Source organism: Chrysochloris asiatica, unplaced genomic scaffold (assembly GCF_000296735.1).
Source record: "Chrysochloris asiatica unplaced genomic scaffold, ChrAsi1.0 scaffold00122, whole genome shotgun sequence".
In the NCBI taxonomy this organism is placed as follows: domain Eukaryota; kingdom Metazoa; phylum Chordata; class Mammalia; order Afrosoricida; family Chrysochloridae; genus Chrysochloris; species Chrysochloris asiatica.
In genome coordinates, this window is record NW_006408640.1 from 8,605,819 (window position 1) to 8,617,601 (window position 11,783).

At 39.9% G+C, this 11,783-nt stretch overlaps 1 protein-coding gene across 1 annotated transcript in view; it reads right to left on the reverse strand.

Annotated features, from left to right (window-relative positions):
• ARHGAP28 (Rho GTPase activating protein 28) overlaps positions 1–10,533 on the reverse strand; it is a 124,638-nt gene extending 114,105 nt beyond the window's left edge. Inside the window, exons 1-2 of the mRNA XM_006868715.1 lie at positions 10,373–10,533; positions 731–951 (exon numbers count right to left, since the gene is read on the reverse strand). Coding sequence (XP_006868777.1) covers positions 731–951; positions 10,373–10,533 — 382 coding nt within the window. The remainder of the gene's footprint in view (positions 1–730; positions 952–10,372) is intronic.
• Positions 10,534–11,783: the final 1,250 nt, after the last annotated feature.

The following is an 11,783-nucleotide window of genomic DNA, read 5'->3' on the forward strand; positions in this document are numbered from 1 at the left end:
ACAATAACCTTCTTTTATTTCCCTGACATGGGTTTCACTTTAATGGTGTATAAGAACACCAGCAATTATTTCAAAGTCCAATAGTTTACTCTCAAATTGCACTGGCAATTTTTTCTCCTGTTTGTCTCTCAATCCTCGTTTTTGTTGGTGGTGATAATTTGGATTCACATACACAGACGCTAAAGCCCCCAACGTTGGTATACTGTCTGCTTGATGACAATGAATCAAACAGATACGCACAGCAACCTTAAGCAGCTATATGTAAGGAGTCCACTGGATTTTGCTGGGAGTAAAAGAGGCCCAGCCCTCTTTCATGTCTTGTCACTTTGGATCAAAGGTACCCTGTTGTGTGCAGAAAAACAAAAAATAGCTTCTGTGGAGCCAACTCCACCTCATGGCAAACTGACGCATGTCAGAGTGGAACTGCTGTCCATAGGGTTTTCAATGGCTACATTTTTCAGAAGTATCTCACCAGGAGTTTTTTCTGAGGTCCCACTGGGTGGACTTGAACCTCCAACCTTTTGGTTATCAGCTAAACACATTGACCGTTTGTGTCACCCAGAGAGAGACTCCGAAACCCATCCAGTGTGTATAAACCAGAAGGAGTAGAGTTTGAATGCTGAATTCTACTGTTTCACATTTTAATCACTAAAGAAGTGGCCCGAGAGAGAGAGAGAGAGAGAGAACAGTACAGTGAGAGACAGCGCAAGGGGAAACAAACTGAGCTTACCATCCACAGGTTTGACGTCCATTGGTGCTGGCTCCGCTTGCCCTCCCACGCAGCTCTCTTTAATACTTTCTATTTCACGCCAGAAATCCTCCATGGAAGCGCTGTCTACGGAGGCTTGTGAGTTGGAGCGGTTAAATGCCGGAGGACGTAAGGATTCGTTGGAGAGCATCCTGTTAATTCTTCGGCAGCAAGGAATGGATTTTCTGAGGACAGATGAATATCTGAATGAAAATTGGAGTACTTTATTTTATAAATTAAACAATTAAGCCTGAATATGAAACCAATGGAGAAATGGAACTACCGCATTTTTGTGCAAATAAACATGTGCCTTCTATGCTTGTTTGCCAACCACTCCCTCTCCCCTGACATATTTTTGCAAACACACTAAGCTAATTTTTTACAGTGATATGTTAATAAAAGATTGGCATAGCTCCACTTAAGAAAATACCTCCCTCAGATATTTGTTGGCAAACAGACAGAGGGTGCTATTTGTGTAAAAATAAGGTACTGTGGGAATAATCACTATTCAATGGCTACCCTTTTCATTTCATAATTTTTACTCATAATGAAGTCACTGACTGGCACAGTTAACACACTCAGCTGCCAACTGAAAGACTGGAGGTTTTAATCTACCCAGAGACACCTCAGAAGAAAAACTTGAGAATCTACTTCCTAAAATCAGCCAATGAATAACTAGGGAGCACAATTCTACTGGGATAAACCTAGGGGCCGCCCTGAGTCAGAGTCTGCTTGATGCCAATTGTTTTTATTTAACACTTCATAATGACACTATCCCACCAAATCTGCTGCATGAGACCTTTTTAAAGTGTTGAAGAGCAAAGATGTCAGCTCGAGGACTACGATGTGCCTGACCCAAGCCATGGTTTTTTTCAATAACCTCATATGCATGTGAAAGCTGGACAGTAAATAAGGAAGACCACAGAAGAATTGATGCTTTTGAGTTATGGTGTTGGAGGAGAACATTGAAAGTGCCATGGGCTGCCAAAAGAACCAACAAGTCTATGTTGGAAGAAGCACAGCCAGAGTGCTCCTTGGAGGCCAGGATGGCCAAACTTCATCTCTCATACATCGGACATATTGTCAGGAGGGACCAGTTGCTGGAGAAGGATATCATGTTTGCCAAGGTTGAGGGTCAGAGAAAAAAGAGGAAGACCCCCCAACGAGATGGATTGTTCAAGTGGCTGCATCAATGGGCTCAAGCGTGGCAACAATAGTGCGGTTGGCCCAGGATCGGGCAGTGTTTCGTTCTACTATGAGTCTATGAGTCGGCACGACTCAGTGGCACCTAACAACAACAACAATGACTCTATCATATGCCATCTAGGATTTACCATGTTATATTTTTATAATTTTCACTTATTCCTAAAGTAGACGGTTGTTAGTCAAATAATTTAGTTGGTATTAGTCAAATAACTTATAATGCAAGTTTGACTCTTAAAGGGTCCAAAGTGATGAGAGAGAAAGGTGTGAAAGTTGGTTACTTGGGATAATGACATTAGTAAAAAGAAATAACCTAAGAATCCGTTGGCCTATTAGGATATTAAAATGGAGAATTGGGTAGTACCCAAGTGCAGAAGTCTCCAGTTAATCCAGACAGTTGGGGCCACCATTAAGGAGAGGGTCCAGCAGCTGAGGATAGTATTGGCTCTTGCTATTGTGACGTAACCACCAGTCCAGAGCCCTAAGAGCAAGAGCAAGACAGTTTCATGAGGCACTTACCTCACAGGCTAGTAGAAGGACTAAATGAATTAAAACATGCAAAGCATTTAGAACATAAGAATGCTCAATAAACATTAGTTTAAAAAAAAAAAAAAGGAGACATGGTAGGTCAGATAGATAAAAACATGCTGGAATTCTGAGACCTTAGTAATTTAACATAAAAATAAAGCAAAATATTTGGCTCTTATGATTAACAAACATTACATTTTCTAAGAGCAGAATATTTAACTAGAACACTTCAGTTCCCAACCATGAACAGTAGTTGAGTTGCTTTATGCATTGTTGTTGTTGTTGTTATGTGCCATCAAGTAAGTTCCAACTCATGGTGACCCGGTATAGGGTTTCCTAGGAGTGGCTGGTGAGTTTGAACCTCCAGCCTTGCAGTTCAAACCGAACTTGGGGTCGAGTGGTTATCCTATTGCGCAACACTAGGACTCTGATTCTTTTTCTTACATAGTTTTACATTTTGGTGTGGTATGTAACTCCTTTCAAGACCCTCCACTAAGCTTGCCTTCTTCTCCTTGAGTTCATGTGGTATTGAATCAAAAGGCTGAGACGACCACTGAGACAACTTGTGGTATGGGCAGATTTACCTTGAACAAAAACTGTCACATGTAAAGATGTATGTAGAGCCAGCAGCAGGAGAGTAACAGCCAACTGTGAGCACTGTAACTCCCTGAAGACAATGGAATCTTGCTATGCAGAGAGCAGTGCATTGCTAAGGAATGCTAGCACACCCCACAGCAAACATAAAACACACTGATACATGTGAGTGCAAAAACAGAAGGGGAAATAATGCTCCCATAAAGAAGAAAAACAAAATTCTGTCTGTTCATATTATCTAGACTTCTAGAAATCTGTCTAGATTTTCAAATCACCTGTAGTAGAAATGTCTGGAATCTATCACCGATCATGGGACCAAACAGCAAGCAGTTCTTTAACTGGCAGTGATTGAAACTATTTGTTTTTAAAGCTCAAAGCACTTCTGGAAAATATGAAATACTGTGGGTTTTTTTGTTTTTTGTTTTTAATGCTATGCTGTAAGAAAAGAATTTTAGGCAGTTGTGTTTGATAATTATGTGATAAGAGTTTTTCACTTCGATAAGAATTCTTCCCTCGAGCTTGACTAGAAAGACCTACTTACTTTACTGGTTGAAACATGAAGTCATCACAAATATCATGACCTTTATGAATCACAGATATTAAGACAGTACATTTTCCATGATTATTTTAGGCTTTGTCCTTTTTGCCACAAGACCAATACTGAAAACCTCTAACAAATTCATATAGTGCAAGCATATACTTACTTCTTGTAAAATTAAAAATTATACTTCAATAGTAGATAGTTCACACAGTCTGATATCCTCCAAGGATCATACTCAGAGAAAGTAGATGACTACTCCAAAACTTTCTCTAATCCTGGATTTCTAACGTGAGTTACTTAAAAGAATTAATGATCTTGTAAACATTTTATAGTCTAAAATGTGGACCAAGTTTCAAAAATGATGAAGTGGTATATTTTAAAAATCATGATTATGTAAAGCATGAGTATCATCTCAGCATTGTTCTATAAACTGCTTTATTTTCCCACTTGAAAATATATCATAGACAGTTTTTCCACACCAATACCGTCAATGACTGCATGAAGAAGTATAATTTATCTTAGAAATTAAGCAAACATGCAGATATACCCAAATCAAAACCATAAAAACCCCGATGCCTTTGAGTCAGTTCCAACTCATAACAACCCTACATAGGGTTTCCAAGACACTAAATCTTTATGGGAGCAGATAGCCTCATCTTTCTCCCTTGAAGTGGCTGATCCATCACCTAATCCATAGTGCCACCAGGGCTCCTTGCAGATATACCCAAGTATTGAAAATTTTTAAAGCGCTGAGAAAATTGGGAAATAATAAATGAGTTTTAGAAGATGAGACACAAATGTATTTAGGGTTAATAGTAGTAATGTTTGTTGAGATACAGGTTTTTACTTATGCTAATGGGTATGTTCATAGAACTTTGGATAAGCGATCTTCATAAGCCTTTGTCAGCAGACAAGGGGAACAGATGTGGACTATAGTTATGAACAGCTGAGTAAAATGCTGGGTTCATCTGAGACAGTCCACCCAAAGAATTCTTTACCCGCAATGATCAGCAATTTTTCTTGGCAAAGAAGTCAGACAGCAGTTGGGGGATAAGCACACTTGAAAGGACTCTCACTTTTTTTCAGTTAGGATCCAAATACTTCCCACTTCATCTCAGAATGACTATGGACCATGCTCTTCCACTCTTGAAGCATTACACAATTGTGACCCTTAGACCCACCCAATGGTTAGATGAGTTTTAATCTGCAGCTTCATGCCTCACCATATTAGGATAAAATAGAGCTTGGGGTTTCATTAGCTGTTTGTATTTCTTGATTCCTAAACAATACCAGGAAAATGTTACATGAAAAACAGAATGTAATTGTGTCACATAAAAACTTTTGTTGGGAAAATACCATTAGGTATGGGGTAATTACTCTACATTCAAAATGGTATTAACAAAAAAAAACAGGAAAGATTTTATGAGTATTTTTCTTCTATTGCATTTTCAGTTACAGCTTGATTATGTTTTAATAGTTATGAGAGATCTATATTATGTTGTTGTTGTTATGTGCCACGGAGTTGGTTCCAACTCATAGCAACCCTGTACAGGGTTTCCGAGGCTGTAAATCTTTACGGGAGCAGAAAGCCTCGACTTTCTCCCATGGAGCAGTTGGTGGTTTCAAACTGCTGACCTTGCTGTTCGCAGCCCGATTCGTAACCACTATGCTACCAGAGCTCCTTTATCATAGCCCAACTTAAATTAATATTCCACAACTTCACAACAGTGTAATGCCTTCAAAGAGGATAATTCCATTTGCCTCTCCTCTTGTACTGTAAATATTCCTATTGCCATATATGGTATACACATTCCTACTATCTATCCATGTCTTGGATTCCTGGTGTGGCACTGTAGGATCAGCACAGGACCTTGAACCACAAGGCTGGCAGTTCAAATTTACCAGCTATGCCTCGAAAACCATATACAAGGTTGCGAAGGGCCAGAGCCAACTCAATGGCACTTATCAATAACACCAACACATGTTTTTAATTCATTTTAATGTTTTATGACTATTTTCACTGGTTATAGAATACTGTTGTTGACTCAGTTCCGACTCATAGCAACCCTGTCTAGGGTTTCCATTTCATTTCCCTAATCTTCATAGTCATCAATACTTTCTTTTATTACATCTTGCCTGCTATGAAATCCACCCGACAAATGCTGAAACTCAGATAATTGCACGTTTTCATATCTAGAATGCCCCAAAATTCTTCTCAGAGATTATATTTCTCTGTTGGCACTATCCGTCTTTGTATCTTTTTTTGTCATATTTTCATTTGCCATATTTAAAACTGTTGTTTAAAAGTTTTTGTCTGTTAATGTGTCATCAGTGTGTTTGCTAACAATGACTAAATAACAAGGAATTGTTTATGAATTGTATTTTCCTTTTTCTCTGTGTCTTTTTTTAAAATTTAATTTATTGAATTATAGACAGTGTGTTTACAAGAACTCTAGGAAACTAGAGTAAATAGTAACTTCCTCCAGAAAGTTCAATCCTTTTCCTTTAGCAGTTGGAAAGAGGGGCAGATCACATCCATTCAGCCAGGAATTGACATGGGCCTGGCCTGGGTTGCAGTTTTCGCTGATTATAGCTTACCTCTAGTTATAATTGCATTGAGGGAGAGGTCTATCCCTGCTCTAGGAGAGCATTGGTAAAAATATCATGTGACTACAGAAATCTTTCTCCACTTTATAGCTCAGCTCCCAGCCTCCTCTGTTGCTGAATTTCTGGAAAAATCCCAAGGGGGAGAATTGTCAGCTGGAGAGCACATTCCACATTTGAGGAATGCAGGCAGATCTCCAGTCTGCTGTGCCAGTCCACACAGCCATTACAAGCTCCAGAGTCCCCTGCCTTTGCTGGACTAGTCCTCTGTCCACTGGGACACAGGCTCAGAAAATGCCCAGGGAGAGAAGTGACCACCAGGCTGTTTACTTAAGAAGAGCTTGTCTCTCCCTGAAGATTAGTTCTGTTGGACTCTGCACCTTGGTTCTTTTAATAATATACGATGTTTTCAGCCATCTTTTGGTTCTCTAGTTGTTATAGGGGGAGTGACAGTCTGTCATGACTACCTACAGCCTAATTCAAAAGGGAGCTCTCAGAAAACCCTGCATCCTATCAGATTAAAGAAAGTTGCATGTTTATAGGTATAACTTGCACTACCATCAAACTACAGCTTCAATTGTTCTGAGTATATCACAAAACAATTTTCAAAAGACATAGGGTACTTCCTGCTAAGTAATACATATGTTGTTAGTTGCCACTGAGTCAATTCCAACTCATGGTGACCCAGGTATGCCGAGCAGAACTGTTGCACAGGGTTTTCAAGGCTGTGGCCTTTTCAGAAGTAGACTGCCAGACTTGTCTTCCGAGGTGTCTCTGTGTGACTTTAAATGATAAACCTTTCAGTTAGGAATCAAGCACTTAGCTGTTTGTACAAAATACTTATGGATCAAATTGTACATGTAGAAACTGTTGTACTGGTGTATGTTTTGCAGTGTGTATGATATTCTCAACAACAAAACCAAAATAAATAAAATTAGAAAAAGAAGAACTAATTATATTCCCTAATTATCTTATTTTATATAAAACTTCACATATCATAGTTCACTATCATGTACATTATATCATTTGTCCCTCACAGTAACCCCGTGACGTAGTTAAAGCAAGTGTTATATGTTCCATTATTCAGATGAGGGAGATGAGCTACTGAGAATAAAGTGGGAACACACAGCTTCCACTGAAATAAAACACAATCTATTTTCTGTGGCTTCAAGGTCTAGTACATCTGTTCTCTTACTTCTTCAGTCTCACCTTGTGAAATCATTCTATTCTGCCATTAGCACTAGGCATGCTAATCTTTTCTCAGTTTCTCCAAATAAGTTAGCTCTTGCCCCCTTAGGAAACTGTCTCTTACTATATTTTTATGCCTGGAACATTATCCCACTTGCTATTTCTATTGTAAGCTGCTTCTCACCATTCGATTCCCAGCCTGGTTGACACCTTCTCAGGGAATCCTTTACTGACCATTCAAACTCAAGTCACCATATCCCCTAGTCACAGTCATAGCCAACTCAGCTCTCTGCATTTTCTTCTTCCCATTCATCAACAATATGGACTGCATTTATTTATTTGATTATTTCATTTATTTCAGTCAGTTTCCTCCACTTGGATATCAAAGTATTGTCTGTCTTATTTACATTGTCTGGCATTGTACAGTTGCTGGGGGCTCACAACTATTTGCTAAATGAATGACCAGCTGTCAGGGGAGTGAGGATAATAATTCAGACCTCCTCATTCCTGTTTCCAATGATTTTCCTACTGAACTCTTTCTTAATTTCAATAACTCCCTCAGGTATTCATGTATCTGCTCATGTTGTTACTGTTGTTAAGTGTTGTCAAGAACCGGTTTAGGGTTTCCAAGGAATGGCTGGTGGGTTTCAACTTCTAACCTTGTGGTAATCAGTTCAGTACTTATCTATCCTACAGTGCCACCCAACTGTAGATATTTTCACACCAGAGAAGAAATACAACGTAATGGTTTAGAGAAAAACGCTGAAGCAAGCTTGCCTAGCCAGGTTTGAATAATGGCTCTGTTACATCCAGTGCAAGTTATTACCTTCTGGGCCTTCATGTCCTAGTTTTTACAATGGAGCATACATTTTGTTATAGTTAGTTTCTGTGGCATTGATTTTGACTAATGACAAATCCAGGTATGCAGCGTAAAACTGCTTCATTGGGTTTTCTAAGCTGTGCACTGTGGGAAGCTGACTACCAGGTCTGACTTCTAAGGCACTTCTGGGTGGGTCTGAACTGCCAGATTTTAAAAGTTAGATTAAGGGAGTCCTGGTGTGGCGCTGTGGGATAATGCGCCAGACTGCAAAGCCGTTTGAACTGCAAGATCGGCGGTTCAAGCTCACCAGCTGCTCCTTGGAAACCCTATACAGGGTCACTATGAGTTGGAATCGACTCGATCGCACTTAACAATAGCAAAAACAATCTACACTGTGAACCACAGGGTAGGCAGTTCAAGCCCATCCGTTGTTCCTCAGAAACCCTAAACAAGGCCACTATGAGTCTGAGCTGACTCGATGACACTTAACAACAATCATACATTCAAAGTCCTGGTGTGCTGCTGTAGGATAAGCATTAGACTGCTAACCACAGGGAAGCAGTTGAAATCCACCAGCTGCTCCTCAGAAACCCTATAAAAGGTTGCTATGAGTCAGAACCCACTCAATAGCACTTAACAACATCAATCATACGTTAATCCTATACTAATTCCTTCATAGGGTGGCTATGAAGGTTAAATGATTGAATATATGTAAAATGTATGGCACACAGTAAACTATTTGATAGTGATTTCTACAATTTACCATGCCTTATGGAGTCTTGGTGTGGCACAGTAGGATAAGCACTGGGCTGTTAACCACAAGATTGGTATAGGCTTCTTGGAAACCCTATACCAGGGTTTCTATGGTCACTATGAGTTGGAACTAACTCAACGGCATTTAACAACACTAAGAGGTAGATGTAGGGCCAGGCTATAGTGGGTGCTAAAATTAAATAAATAAATAAATAAAAAGTAGTAACAATACTGTTGCCATTGAATCAGTTCCAACTCACAGTGACCCACAAGGGTCGGCAGTTCAAACCCTCCAGCTGCTCCTTAGAAACCCTACACAGGGTGCTATGAGTCGAACCAACTCGATGGTACTTAACAACAACAGTAAAGTTAACACTGTTGTAGCTAAGTGCAGTCAAGTAGGTTCCAACTTGACCCTGTAAATGGTTTCTGAGAAGCAGCTAGAACGTTTGAACTGCTGACCTTGAGGTTATCAGTGCAATGCTTAGCCTACATATGCTGCATGTCTCTGAACTTTCAGAAAGGCAAGAAAAAAAACCCCGAAATTTTCATTTTAAAAAGTATTCCAGTCTTTTTGGCTAGTGTTAGTGTTACTTGCAGCCAAAATCATCCCTACCTGGTATAACTGAAATGGATACTTTAGTAAGTCATTGGGAGGGGTGAGTTGAGATAGCGTCCCTGTTCCCACTAAGGAGAATACTTAGATAACAATACACAAGAACTCTGGTAGCGTAGTGGTTACGAATCGGGCTGTGAACCTTAAGGTCAGCGGTTCGAAACTACCAGCCGCTCCGCGGGAGAAAGATGAGGCTTTCTACTCCGGTAAAGATTTACACCCTCGGAAACCCTGTACAGGGTCGCTATGGGTCGGAACCGACTCGAAGGAACTTAACAACAACAAAAGAAGATAGGTTTTAACATAATGCTTTTCAATTTTGACAGCTACTTAATTATTAGTGTAGCCACATCTCTGAGTCTAGCCTAAGTTTGTATACTGTGGAGGTAAACTTCATTATTGCTGAAAACAGTCTACCCTAAATGCACACCGAATATATTCAAATTTCTTTCAGACTGAACGTATTACCAAAGGTGCAGGAAGAATATGCCACAATCAAAGATTCTCCTTTCCCCTTCTAAGTTCCCCACCACTGTTTCTGATGTGCTGGTAGCCTTGACACTGGGGGACACTGGGAGATATTGTTTTGGACAAGGACTACAGCAAGAGAATCCACTGTTCTCCAAGATAGACCTGGGCACAGTCCCAGTGGCCCAGCCACCCACGGCCTGCCTTCCTCGCCAGGCCTGTAGATAAAGTCAGAAGACAAAGAACTTGCTTTTATGCTCCGGCTTCCCAATTATCTTTGGATTTTAACTTGTTTATAAACAAGTTCACCTTGGGTATTTTGCAATAAGCACTTGAAAGGCAAAGATGATAAAAGGAAGCCATAGTTTCAGGTTAATGGAAGTTAAGACCACAAGGAGCTCTTGGCTTCCATTCTCAGGTTCCTGGCATTCTTTCTTGACCCGCCCAGCACCCTCTCTGTACTCAGCCATTCTGGCTCCATCACCTTTCTGGTCAGATGTACAAGGAGAGAGCACATGAAGCTATTCTGCCAAAAGGTAAACAGGTCTGCCCAAACTTCTGTATTGGCAGTAAGGATATGGAAAAATGTGTTTGGAGATTAGTGGGAAGCTTAACACTGCAAACAAATCCTCCAGTTACTCAGCAGGGAATATTTGCAATAGTTTTAAAAGGTGGTTTTCTTTTAACCAGTTGAGGTTTGCATCAGCAATTAAATTCTTTGGCCATTGTCCATCACCTGAGTATCACTGTGCTAGGGATGGGACAAATGGAAATTGAAGAAAGAACAACCTTCAGTACACCAAAGGACAGGATCAAATGGGCAATATCTATGGGGCAATAAAAGAATCGTTTTCTGGCGTAGAGATCTTTATCTGCTGGCTGATAGTTCTCCATTTTATTGTCTTGGAAAGTAACTCATGCTATGTTCAATCCCCTCTATCAGGGATAAAAAAAAGGCTAGTAAGCAGAAACAATGCTTATATTTTGTTTTTGTTAAGTGCCGTCACATTAGTTCTGACCCATAGCAACCTTGTATAAGGGTTTCCAAGGAGAGGCTGGAGAGTTTGAACTGCTGATCTTGCAGTTAGCAATCCAGTGCTGATAGCTATAATAGAATTGAAGTACACAAATCACAATTTTGTAGTTGTTGTTAAGTCGATTCCGACCCATAGCGACCCTGTATAGGGTTTCCGAGGAGCAGCTGGTGAGCTTGAACCACTGATCTTGCGGTTCAAAGAGTTTTGCTGTCTGGCACATTAACCCACAGCGCCACACCAGGACTCCACAATCACAACAGCATATATAAATACACACATGACAAAAGCAGACCACTATTTTACTTAAATTACCCCAAGTAGGAAAAAATGGAGAATAACCATTAATGGGTTTCTTGTGGACTAAAAACCAGTGAATTGTATGTATACTTTTTAAAGGTAAATTTTATGGTATGTGAATTATTTCTCAATTTTTAAAATTGTATGAGAAAAATTACCCCTGCTTTGATTTGTTTAAATTTTGATATTCAAAAGTGCTTTGAGATTTTACATAACATCGTTGTTTTTGTTGTTGTTAGGTGCCATCGAGTTGGTACCAACTCATAGTGACCCTATGCACAACAAAATGAAACACTGCCCGATCCTGGTACAACCTCACAATTATTGCCACGCTTGAGCTCATTGATGTTGCCACTTTGCCAATCCATCTCGCTGGGGGTCTTCTT